The 13924-nt window shown below is 39.6% G+C and overlaps 1 protein-coding gene across 1 annotated transcript in view; it reads left to right on the forward strand.

The window, feature by feature from the left end:
• The first annotated feature begins 267 nt into the window (after positions 1–267).
• hs6st1b (heparan sulfate 6-O-sulfotransferase 1b) overlaps positions 268–13924 on the forward strand; it is a 70670-nt gene continuing 57013 nt past the window's right edge. Inside the window, exon 1 of the mRNA XM_026938086.3 lies at positions 268–1109. Within this exon, the coding sequence (XP_026793887.1) occupies positions 589–1109 (521 nt within the window). The 5' untranslated portion in view covers positions 268–588. The remainder of the gene's footprint in view (positions 1110–13924) is intronic.

The raw sequence follows: 13924 nt of genomic DNA on the forward strand, positions 1-13924 counted from the left end.
TTACTTAATATCGTCCCATGGAAGGTGGAGGTTTTTTTTCCCCAGAGGTGAGGTGAGGGTTTTTTTTCCCCCCAAAATACACTGTCGGCGTGGGACACCAACCAGAGTATTAAAATAGTCGGCTTGCTTTTACTCTCCGTGAACCGTGTTTTGTGTGTGTGTGTGTGTGTGTGTGTGTGTGTGTGTGTGTGTGTGTGGAAGTAAGTGGGTGTCGCTGTGCGCTCGCTCGAGCGCTACACAATGATCACACAAGACAAGGAAGCCGTAGCAGACGGCAGCGGTTCAGCGGAAACACAGTCAGTCTGTGAAAGTCCCGTTTGCGCTCGCTTCGTCTCAGACGCTCGGGGTTTCCGGTTGGACTAGGCTCGTGCCAGACAAGCTCTCGGTGGATAATAGTAAGAATAATAATAATTTAAAAAAAAAAAAAAAAAAAAAAAAAAAAAAAAAAAAAAAAGAATGTGTGAGTGTTTAATGTGCGCGCGCGCGCCGCGGTCTGCTGAGCCGCTCCGGTCCCGTTGATCTATGGAGGGCGCGAGCACCGAGCCAAATCCGCTACCCGAGACCCCGCTGTGTGAGACATGGTGACAGATGAACATCGCGGGAAGGACCATGGCTGAGCGGGCCAGCAAATTCGTGCTGATCGTCGTTGGCTCCGTGTTCTTCATGCTCATTCTGTACCAGTACGTAGCGCCCGGTGCGATCAACTTCGGCTCTCCGGCGCATGGCTACCTCACCGAGGAGGACATGACCATCTTCCCCACGCCGGATCCGCACTATGTGAAAAAGTACTACTTCCCGGTGAGGGACTTGGAGCGCAGCGTGGACTTCGAGATCAAGGGCGAGGACGTGATCGTGTTCCTGCACATCCAGAAGACAGGCGGCACTACATTCGGACGGCATCTGGTCCAAAACGTGCGGCTGGAGGTGCCGTGCGACTGCAGGCCGGGCCAGAAAAAGTGCACGTGCTACCGACCGAACCGCAAGGAGACGTGGCTCTTCTCGCGCTTCTCTACCGGCTGGAGCTGCGGCTTGCACGCGGACTGGACCGAGCTGACCAACTGCGTGCCCGGAGTCCTCAACAGGAAGGAGAGCAAGACAAAGAAACTGAGGTGAGCTTCTGTGCGTAGTGCATCTCAATCCACATGTGCCTTAATCTGACATCCTGACTGAGTCCATAAGCACAGTGTGTTATGCTTTTGTTTTGGGTGGAAGTCTCACAGAGAATAATAAACTGAGTAAATGGCTTGCTTCAGTGCTACACTTCAACGTCCTGGATTAAAAATGCTCATACAGCTGAAGAGAAATATGTGTTAAAGCTCCTATTTTACACCCAAACCTGTTGTTTCTCTGTGTATAAGCCACTATCACACACCAAATAGTACTAAACTGTACCTTTGCTTTACTAGGATGTACCTGTACCTGGAAATGTGGATACCTTTAAAATGATTTAAAATACATTAAATGGACCTTAATTGTTATTTAAAGATTTAAAGATATACACACTATATACAAATTTCTATCTAAAAGATACCTGCTAAAGGTACAAAGGGTGTATGCTTGAGGGTACCACCCCAACGACAACCTAGGTACAGTTTAGTACCCTTTTTATTTGAAAGTGTCTGCTAATGGTTCTGTCTTGCTGGATTATATTTTAAACCATTTCTGTAAGAGAAGCCGTCTTTTGTATGCCTTTGTAAGAGTGACAAAGTGAAGAACCCTCTAGTCTGCTAGACGTAACCCCGCACACACACCCTGTTTTTAAGATCTTGCACCACCGATCCGAACTCCGATTACTGTTTTGAGTAAAAGAGCTCACTAGGGATTAAAACTCTCATGGTGGTTACTGTAATGTTTTATTGTCATGTTCTGAGTCATTTCTCATTCTCCTAAATGACTGCATTAATGCAGAAAAAAAAGAGGGAGATTTTGTGGAACGAGTCTCTGGAATATGACAGAGCTCTATGACTACAAGTTTGCAGGAGGTCTGACGTCATCAGATGAATTCTGAAAAAAACAACAGGAAGATGAGGGTAAAATTCCAGCCTGGTTGTCTTTCCTGGAAATAAAAATGAAATTCTAAAATGCTTGTTGTAAACATGCTTAGTGAGTTTATAATACAAATACAGGGAACGGAATTGTGTATTAAGGTTCCTATTTTACACACGTACCTCTTGTCGTTTCATGTGTTGTCCACTATCAGGGTTCACCTTTGGGTGGTTAATGGCTCTACTGCATACCATTTCTAAAAGGGAAGCCCTTGTCTGTAGGCCTGAATGTAGAACTTTTATAATGGTTCTCCAGAGAAACAAACTGAAGACATAGAAGAAACTCTTTTTTTTTTTAAAGATGTTATCACACATCTGTATAACTGTACATCCTGTTACAGGAAACGCTGATACAGTAAAACAGCTCTTTGGAAATGAACATTTTTACGCTGATTTCTATAATGTTTTAATGGTATGTTGTATTGAGTCATTTTTGTGAAATGTCTGAATTAATGCAAAAAAAAGAGACTTCCTGTTATGAGCCTCTGGAATATGGCAACGCTCCAGGGCTACAGTTTTGCAAGAGGTACAATGGCATCATGTGCATCCTCGAAAAAACAGGAAGATGATGTTAAAATTCCAGATGCTCCTCAGTTGGGTTACTGGTGAAAAAAAAAGTGTTCACGGTCACTTTATTCCTCAAGAAATGAGCCAAACTGTGGTGTTTGTCAACAGAAGAAAGTTATTCATTGCTCATTAACACCTCTGAGTATTTGTTCTTGCGTATGATGCACATCATGTTTCAAACAGCTGGAGGGATTGGTTAGGGAAATGAGGCTTGCTTTCGCACATAACAAAGAAAACCTGTATTCCTCTGATTAAATTGTCTTCAGTGGTATTTTGGTGGAAAAAAAAGGAATGATAGAAGGCACTCTTTCAGTGTAGAAGACAAAGTTGACAGATAGTGGGCATTTCATGGATGGTTATGTTCAATCACAAGGATGAGTGGGGTCTAAAAACCAGATCAAGTGGTTTAAAACTGTACAACGCTGGTTGAATTCATCAGTAATCTGGGCTACATCACAAACTGGAGCGAGACTAAGGTCACAAGTGCACCTGTCATGGCCTCCAGATGTGTTTTGTGTATTTTGCAGCTACCTGTTAAACAGTTTGTGTATGTCCTAGACCATGACATTTTCCAGGGGTTTGTTATGAAGGGGAATAATTCAGTTTTTTTTTTTTTACATAGCACAAACAGCAGCAAATGTACATCTTTTTCTAAAATTTCTAGTTAAAGATCACATTTTTAATAAAAGTGCTTTAGTGGTTGGCTTATTAATGGTCCTTCGGTTCTGGCGTGAATGAGTGTTGGATTAATCTCCTGCACTTTAATGGGTTTTATGGGAGCTGCAGAAGCTCATTATGATCATCATGGTGTGTGCAGTAAGGATTACGGGCATGTCCCGGGGGTAATGTCGCAGTAATATACATTACACACACATACGCGCTCACACACACACGCACACAGACACAGTGTGGCTTAAGCAGAAGATTGAGAGCTGTTGTTGAAGATTAGTATCTCAGAATAAGGTGGACCGCGTTGGCAGATTAATGGCAGTGGCAGTGGTGGTGGCGGCTCTGGATTTTGAGTGATTAAGCTGCAGTGTGTATTCATATACCGTGTAGATGTTAGAGTATCAGATGAAAAACTGATTACGCTCATTCAAAAGGCATTTCCCCAACATTTGCTTTGACTTGTCAATTTCTCCTGATTTAATTTAATTTAATAGTAACCCTGGCTGCAGTTTTATATCATCTTCAATTAATGCCACTGTTGGAATACTATATATTGTTTTTTTCTCGTTCTCTAGTTAGATGAAAACCAAGCATTTGTGAGACAGAGAACTGTATCTGAAAGTGAATGTTTCTCTCAAAAGTTCTCACTCTTTGAACCATCAACCGTGTAACCAGGGAAGAACCTCGGCATCCTTCTCTCACAATGATCCTATTGTGGTACCTAAGGCCCCTAACCACAAGAATCCTGCCATTAAGCCTCGCCTCTGAGTGCTCGCTGTGATTTTACTAGGTGAGTCACTTATTATCACTTCGAAGCAGCTTTTATTGCCCTCATTAAACACACAGCCGTTGAGTTCTCTAACACTAACCCATAGCCACTAGCAGCAGGTTGTGGGCAACATCTGTGTGCTAGGCTAAGCAGCTGCTTGACTAAATAATTACACAGCAAATAGCATTATTCTTCTCCCACTTTATTGCCTTAAGTGTGTTCTGGGTGAATAGAATGCAACAAGGCTTTTCCCATGTATCTGGTTTCTAAAAGAGATGTGGTTGTTTGTCAAACATCTGGGTTTTTCCACAGTGGAACTGATTTAGACATTGGAGCTCATGAGATGATATGGCCTTTGAATGCCTTCAGGAAAACATCTAAACCCCATGTGAGTCCTTATTACTGAGAATGGAGACAGATAGTTAATGAAGATCCTGAAAAAGTACAAAATGTACCGTCAGCACGGGTGAATCGTTGGTTTGTATCCAGTTCCAATTCAGGGTGTTTCTAATTTGAGTTTATTTCAGTAAATTTCTGATTTAGTCTATTAGCCATAATCGTCTGCACAAGTGTTATGTTCACTGGATTTATCTCTCATTCGTCTCTCAGATGGGAAGCCTATATACAGTACTCGAGTATCTTCCTGCAAGCTGAACCCACACTAGCAGCTCTGTTTTGAGAGGCCTGTGCTTATCAAGTATCTCAGATGAGGAATATTGATTTAGGATCATCTTCCCACATATTATGTGGGAAAGATTGAAAACAAAACATACAGCAACAAAAAAGGAGTTAGTTTTGCACTCACAACATAGTTATGGTATGATGTTGTAAGTTCCCTGAACGAAAAATGAGTCATGGCACATTAATATACAGCGTCAATATGCTGACTATATAGATGGTTTAATCTAGAACTCCAGAATCTGAGCTGGTAACTGACAGAGATAGTGGTGTGTAAAATGAGTCAGAAAATCACAGAGTGGCAAAAGGATGTTGATGAATTTGGTATAACAGAAGGATACCGATCACCACCAAATCTGCCAGTGTGCCACAATGGGCAGTTCAGTGTGTCCCTAAACATTTTGATAAATTTGTGGGATTATTTGGAACAGTATGTGAAACACTAAAATAGGCACTCCTTCACAAAATTGAGCTGAGGGAGTGTTAGAGGTAGCGTGGGCTAAAAACTGACAGATACTGTCTTAAGACAGTGGTGGCATGCTTACTTGGCAAGATGTAGAGTACTTAAGGTGAGGCGAAGCTTAACAGCTATAAACAGTCATTCCTTCATCAGCTTCGTTTTTTTCTCTCTTGAAGTTAAGAAGACAGCTGTTACAGAGAAACCAGACAGCCCTCTGTCTTAAAGACTCTCATACTGGAAAACGTGAAGGAACAGCTTTACCTCTGAATGTTACAAAGCCCCGTGGCAACTCTTTCCAATGATAAATAAACATCTCCTTACAGAAAGCTCCACCATATCAACAATGTTGAGCATCCATCATACAAGGTGTTACTATAGGAATGATAATTTATTAGAATACGCACAGTAGCCGGAGCTACTGTTAGAGCTTATGTAAGGAATAACACACAAGGGACTGTGCTGTAATAGGAAAAATAATCTACACTGGAGTGGTGTGGTATAACCCGATGCACAGTGGATTATTTTCTTATAACTGCAGTGCCTGAAATTCCACTTATACCATTGCCAACAATTACAAATTTAATTTATTAATTAAGCAGTATCGCATTAGCGAGAGTGCGGTTATACTGAATATCGACACAGCTCTGAGTCAGTGTAGGTACGAAGCCGCTTTTATACAACAGTTCAATAAACAAGAAATTAATATCGAGTAACTGACATTTTAGACACAATATGTTTTGTTTACTTTCGCTCCATGAGTGGGAGCAAATCCCGAAGAAGCTGCACTCACTTTATAGCATGTCGGCTAACTTGCTAGCTCACATTGATATGTACATTTCCCATTAAAGGTGCTTTCGGTGAAATTCGCTTCTCTTCTTCCTTTTTGTCTTTATTTGTTGAGCTTTCTTAGTTGAAGTCAAACATTATATTCATGAAAAATGTATTGTTTGCCCTGTCCGCTAATGATGTTGCTAACACTCCCGTAGTAACCGTTTCGACCTAGGAAGTGGATACACACAGTGAAAGGAGTGATGTACACAGTGAAACGTCCCTGTGTGGTTATACTAAACATTAGCACTCTTGCAACTCCACTTGAACCAATCGAATTAGTGGACCGGTACTAACTGTTCTATAATGAACGATACATCACATGTTTTAACTGTTTATAGTTACATTTAAAGTTATGGAGTGTCCACAGGACACAAGTTAGTTCCTGTTATTACTTACTTTATCGAAGTTATAAACAGTTGTTCCTTCACCTTTTCCTTTTCCTCTCTCTTAAAGTTAATGAGACACATAAACGCAGCTTGTCTTGTTACTGAGAAACAGTAGTTTCCTCTGTCCTAAGGACTTTCCCAAGTCTGAAAACCTACTGACATTACAAAGCACTGACATCTTCCAAAGACTCCTTCCATAAATCATGATAAATGTCTGCTTACAGATAACTTCATCATATCAAGGATAAGATGTTTTTCAAATCTGTTTATTATTAGTCTTAGTTTAATGTGGAACTCATTAATATAAATCTGTCATTAATGTTACATCTAGACCTACTGTCAGAGCCATGCTGTTAATAACGTTAATCAACACTTTGTGATTTGAGAATTCAACTCTGCTGTTGCAAAAAGGAAGTTAATCAATGCTTTCCGACCAATCAGAATCAAGAGTTCAACAGCGATGTGGTATAAGTACTAACTAAAGTTCAATCAAGCATGAAGGACACTGGAACTTTCAGTTCACCTTCAGTAGAGATGAGGCTGGCAAATGGGGCATGTACTTTATTAAAACGGGGCAGTATAAAAGCTCGGAGGCTGATTATGAAAGGAAGGTTAGGAGAGCACTGGGATCAGGGGTTATAGATAGCCTCTCGATGGGTTTGAATGCTCTTTGGCCCACTGGTGTAATTCTGGAGAAAGGTGCGTCCTGGTGGTAATAATAGCAGAGCTGGCTCCAGGATGTGATTTAGTATGAAGCCTGAGGACAGGCCAGCCTGAGCTGGCACAGAGCTTGCTAAGCCCTTAACTGCCTGTCTACTGAGACAAATGAGGAGCAAGTTCTCTTTAGCTATACCTCACTTTTACTTCCTCTCTCTCTCTTCCCATCACCTCAACACCTCCAAGGACCATTACATGAACACTCACCTCCATTCAGGCTTTAAAAATCATTCAAATGTTTTATTGGAATGAAATCACCGCTACTGCTGTATTTTCTGCATTAACTCTTTTTATATGTTCTGCTCATCACAGAATGTAACCGGGGAGGGGAAGGAGTGAGGCGGAAGAAATGACTATCATTTTGAGAAGTAGTTTGCACTTTTAATGGCTCAGAATATGTACGATTTTTAATATACTATGCTTAATTCATTTAGACTCCTTTGCTCATTGTATGACAGTAATTGGCCATTTTCACCATTCTCCTCCTGATCCTGTTTGACAGCTGAGCATGAACTGGAACTCCACAAGTGACTTACTTGTATCACATCATTAGTGTGTCCCAGAAAAAGACTCATTTATTAGGAACAAGACTCTGAGCACTGGCCTAATTTGTGAAAATTGAAAATTTTGCCTGACTTCACAGGAGTGGAAAAATCATAAATTTATTAGCCAGCCCACAGGGGTGACTAGGTTAAAAACGGTGTTAGCTAACATAACACAGCGAGGCATTTAATGCTAGTGCATTAATACAGATGAAGAGAAATAAACAAGTATATGATTATTATGCTCTTCTAACAAAGTTTCAAATATAGCATTATTGTTTGTGCCCTCAATAAAGTCAACAAGTTGTTGGCCACCGTTTATCAACTATGGGAGGTAGTGTTCTGACTTCACATGTAAAAGACAGTTTTTTGAGTCTAGCTAGCATCTTTATTTTCTCTTATTATGTTTAACAGCAAGGTGAAATTTATTTAATTAATTAATTAATTTCCTAGCTTTATATGACAGCTTTACTTTGCTCAGTTTATCAATGTTTTATCAGTGTTTATGTAAACGTTGTCACTGGTACATACTAATTAACCAATATAGTAAAAGCCATGAATCCAAATGGTGGTGTGTGTAGTGCAGCAGGTGATGAGATTTGGATTTTTTTTTCTTTTTCTGGTTGTTAAACATACCAAACAACTATATAATTTAAAAAAAAAAAAAGTAATATTGCAGAATTGCAGGTATAAAATCTGCTTGTCCCAGACACTGGGGCTACTAATTTGTCCATCCTTGTGTGCTTCGTGCTTGGTACACTAACCACAGCAGTTTCTCTGTGTGTGTGCGTGTTGGCAGCTACAAAGCAGGTGCATATCACTCTTCCCAATTCCCTCTCACAGACCACGTTCATAGCCCGGAGTGCTCAGATAATGGGGTAGACTTTCAACTCTGTCATGGTGTTGGGACCAAACAGCGAAAGGTGTGGTACCTGGAGAATAGTGGCTGTGTGTGTATGTGTGTATCACTCTGGTTGGCTATGGACAGCTCTTTGTGTGCTAATCCAATCAGATCAGTGGGGATTAAAACCTCTCGACACCAAAGCAGACTATGGAGTTTATGCAAATCCATTTAGTGCTTGGTGCCGCTGCTGTACTGTACGCGTATATGGAAGCAGGAGAGAGAGCAATGCAGTGGGAGGATGGGATCACACAGATAATATTGCTATACTGACTGGCCCCTCGCTGTCTTGCTTAATAAAATCTGCTGTACAAAGTGCAAACAGCATCAATAACTTCAACAACTTCCACAACATATGCATTTCAGAATATTACACAAGACCAGATAATCCATTCCTTTTAAATTGTTAATTTGTATTGGTAAAGCTGGTAGTATTTAAAAAAAAATCAGAGAACAAAGATGTCTTTTGGGCAAGAAAGATACAGACTACTTTACCAAACAAATCTGCTGAGCACAGCATTTTCATTTCTGAGACCTCCCACTGTCTGTGATTGGTCCATGGTCATTTGTGTCCCCATGAGGAGTGTCAGTTTGATTTTCAGTTTCTTTGTTTCCTTGTTTGGTAGCAATCATGAAAGCAGCCGACAAAACACATCTGAGGGAAAACTCGAATTTACCAGTGTATTCTTTATTTCTTTGCAAAATACCCCAGCACGACACTCAACTCTTTTCTCTGTCACGTTTGTGCCTCGTTTACTGCCACCACTGCTGTTCTTCGTTTAATTTGTGTTCAGGTGTCCATCCCAATACATCCTAATAATCGATGCCTCCTTGATTCCTCCATCCTACCTCCTTTGGCCTGTGATCTGGAAATTCATCCAAAGTCTGCCATCTTTAAGGAAGGTATTTTTAAAACGTGCTCGAAAGAATCAAGAAACAATGAGAGGGGAGGATTTTGGATATACAGCTGCTTCCTATTTTTTTATTTTTTTAAGTGTGTGTGATATATAACTATGTTGTATAAATAAGTGCTTCAACTCCCAAAACACAAATTATAATAAATAATGCAATAATATGAACAAACTAATACAAAATAATAATCTTAATTCAGTAAACAATGGGAGCAAATAAAATATTATAATAATAATAATAATAATAAAAAAAGATGTCACGTGCTTTGAAATGAAGTCAGGTGATAAATAGATTGTTGTTTAGGCTCAAATATCATCATTTAAGTGTGTGATGTACATATGTGATAATGATTTAATCAATCAGTCATATCAATAAGTAAATTTATTTAAGCCATTTCAGTGAGTACAGATTTGGTAAATCAAATTTTTCTTTATTCTTCCTCTCCTCGTTTTTTTCCCCTTTCTTGCATCCTTTCTACACTTCCTCAGAAGGAAGAGCTTGGAAGTGAGTAAAGGAAGCAAGGAAAGAGAATGAGGAGGCACAATTTAAAAAAAAATGAGAAGCACCCTAGGACTCATTGACAGAATCAGTCCAATGGTTGTTCAAAGCCAGGCCAGAAACAACATGGGTATGAAAAATATATTTTTTCACTACAGTCCTGAAATGTCATAATTACAAATTACTTAAAAAAATAAAGTATAGCTGTGAGCAGACTGTGTAATGGAACACCAAGAAAAAATATCAAAACTATTCAGCGGCGCATAATATCCTAAAAAGATGCAGTTTTTGAGTACACATACTCCTGATATATACTTTAGCTAAAAGCACCAATTCACTAGCTTTGCTCTGTTCAAATGTTTTTTTAAGGAATGTTAAGTGGGAAATTTAAAAAAGTCTGACTTTGAACAAATAAGGATATAATTGACAGCTTGGACTCATCATTGTCTGTAATAAGGAGCCCACAGCTGCGCATACCGACTTGAAACTTAACCCACTCTTCCTGCTCTCTGGCTGGTCATGGGAAAAATGGGCTATCCAGAGATCAGATTGATTTCTGGAAAGGACAAATTACAGAGTGATGACTGATTAACCAGAAGACAGGCTTCTATTGGAGCTTGGTGTGTGTGTGTGTGTGAGAGTAGGTGAGTGAGTGTGCACACCTGCATGTTTTCATATCTAGATGGGAACTAAATGTCCCCAAAGGATAGGGAATTTCCCCAAGTTTTCCCCAGCTTCTCCAAGAGGAACTTTTCTTTTAAATCCAAAAATTTCCATTTTTATTAAAAAAAATTGGTTTTGGTTAGTGAGGTTAGGTTTAGGGTTAGATTTAGTTGTAGACAAGGTGTTAATTTTTTTTCATGACTAATTATGGAAGTGGAAGGTCCTCACAAGGATGATAATACATGTATGTGTGTGTATGTTTGCATCTGATGGACGGTTAGGGATTAAACATTTTTGTGTGTGTGTGTGTGTGTGTGAGTGAGAGAGAGAGAGAGAGAGAGGGAGAAAGAGTGCATGATTGCCTGCTTTTGTCTCACACTTAAACACAAAGATGCCCATCTCAACGAAGCGGACTAATAATAGATTAGAAGCCTATCATGGTGATCTCAGGCAATCTGTCAACTCCTCCTCCACTGGTAGGAACCAGCAAGCTTGCTGCACAAATTAACACTAGGCTATCAGTGGCAGGCCTCTAAATAAAATGTGAGTGGAGAGAAACATGGTCAGGTACACTTTACAAATACGTGACTAGATTACAATTAAGGTTACACCGAACGTTTGGCCATCAGATATATTAGTCCATTCTAACAAAAAACAAACAGGACTGGTAATTGGCCGAATGAGTCATGATGCCAGATATTGTCTCTCTGTTCTGGCTGTTGTGCTCTGGTTATTGATGACTTGTTCAAATGCAACAGCACAACACCACAGAAAGACTCCATTATGTGAGAGGACAACATCTTAAATAATGGGCAGAGCAACTAAGCTTGTGATATCGTGTGTAATATGCCAACGTCCTACTGTGCCTACTGCTGATTGACAATAGTGTAGCCTGTGGCTCTGATGGGGAAAAAGAAGGGGGCGTGGCTAGACATATGGCATGCATGTTGTGTACACGTTACGTCATTACGGTTGGAAAAAAAAAAACAACTGAATCTGGTGATGAGTCGACTGTAGCTGCAATCGCTAACATTATTGTTTAGTCTTTTTTTTTTTACTTAATTACTCGTTAATGAGGTCAGGAATGCTGCAAACTGAAATCAGGACTGTAAATAAACATCAGTTACTGGCTGTATGTTCATTATAAAATTTAAATAGAATTATTTAAACTACATATGCCTGTGCTCTGTTTGGAAGAGCAGTGGAGATACTTATCGCATTATTGTGTAGTGAGTCTCCCTGATAAACATCACCCTTTTTATTTTCTTAATTTCAATCTGAAGACATTCACGGCTTTATCTGTTCAGCAGTGTGGACAAGGGAAGCTGAGATGCGTCAAAGAAAGACGTTTTGTTGCTCTGTTCTGAAATCAGGTTCTGAAATAACAGCAGGTTATTAAGGTTCGTATAGGATATAAAATAGGCAAAAAGATAACATATTAAAAAATACAACACACTTTATTCTCATTGAAATTAAAGCTGCAGGCACCAAGTTTTTCTGAACCATATTTAAATTGTCCAACTTGATAGCTATCACGCTAGTTGGAAACAACTGGCGATTCCTGATACTATCGTCAATTATCCCAAGCCTAAGAACAACCATATTGGTGCATATCCAAGTTTGGTAGAGTAAAATGCATTTGCATGTGAAATTTGAGCTGTTTCTGTTTTGCGGCCGTGTTGTTCATCACTATACTGAGGCAAGCTCAGTGCCTTTACAGAGTTACGACCATGTTTGACTCATTAAGACCTTAATTTTGATTTTGGAAACATGGATTGTACAGCAGTAAAATGTCAATTTGCGTGTACATCTGTCTTGTGCTTGTTCAAAGTGGAAATCAGTGGCAAAAATGTGCATTTTTTTTAAAGATTTAGATTCAATTATGACTGGTTTAATTGTCCAGTGGAGAGACTGATTTCGCATTGCAAAAGGTTTCACTCACTGTACAAGGGTTTGAGTTTATGGGTAAAATTTTTGTCTCTTTAACTCATTTTGTAACTCTGTATCACCTAAAAGCATCATCAGTTCATGCAATGACACACTTTCTCAAATCAGTGATAAAGTGCCTGTACTTACAATTTGGTGTTTGTTGTATGGCCTTTTGCTGTGTTTGCTGAAGTTGCTGTAGTATGATTTAGGGGAAGTCCAGAGGAAGTGGGTTGCGAAATGTTTGGGGAGTCAACGCCAGACACGAGGTATAAGAACCAGCAGAGTAAGGAACCTGATCGGGGAAAAAAAAAAATGGGTTAAAGGTAATATACAGAAATGCATTTCATGCTATAGTTTGAAAAAGTCAAAGGTGAGGTAACCATCCAATCATAGCGTTTAACTAACCTTGTCAGTGCAGATTTGTTAAGCTGGCCTTCATTTTCTCCAGTACCGCTATTAAAACCTTAGAGGACAAGCATACACTGTTTTCCTTAGACAAAGAGTGCTTCTACTTGCTGTACAGCCAGTTCATGGCTGAATTTGTTGAATGCAGCCAACAATTGCATTGAATTGACTTCTGCTCTTTATTCCGAGCTATAGGCACAATTTTTACCCTACTCTCAAAGAATCCCTTTCATCAAGCACGATGTCTAGACCAAGTACAGATTCGTTGCGGAAGCAAAAAAAAGGAGGTCTTCTAAATTTGTACTTCTGCATTAACATGTATTTTCATCTTTGCTTTGTGATGTAACATGGCACACTGAGACGTGCTAGCGTGCAAGATTCCCACGAGCTATCTAAGCATCATGCTTATCTTCAGTGGTGCGCGTCAGGTGAATGCTGATTGGTTGGAGAGGCGGAGAGGCGTTTCGGTTGTGTACACAGAAACGGTTTGATGAGACGTTGTGATATTTCTTCCACAGGTTTAATCAAATTCGGATTAATATTGTTTAAATTAAAGTAATGCTGTTCAAAGTACATCGGAAGTGCAAACAATAAAATGCTAAACAATAAAGTGTAAACATTACAACTTTCCCTCGTCGCATCCAGAACTTTCCGTCTTCTATAGATGAAACTCTGAGACTGCTTTCTGAAAGTGTAGTTCATTTAAAAACCTTAAAACACACTTGCGATAGGAACAGATGATAAATGCTTTGCAATAACCTCACTTCAAACATTCTGTTAGTTTCTTAGACTGGTGTCTTTAATTTCTTCTCTATGATAAAACTCTTGCACGAAAACTCTGAGTATAAATGAACATAAGCGAGTTTTTTCCGTGTTCATGTTTGCCTTACGCCCGGCGACATGATCACATTATTGCATAATGGATTTATTTATGGAGAACCACAATCATGAT

The sequence above is a fragment of the Pangasianodon hypophthalmus genome, chromosome 22, assembly GCF_027358585.1.
Source record: "Pangasianodon hypophthalmus isolate fPanHyp1 chromosome 22, fPanHyp1.pri, whole genome shotgun sequence".
Classification (NCBI taxonomy): domain Eukaryota; kingdom Metazoa; phylum Chordata; class Actinopteri; order Siluriformes; family Pangasiidae; genus Pangasianodon; species Pangasianodon hypophthalmus.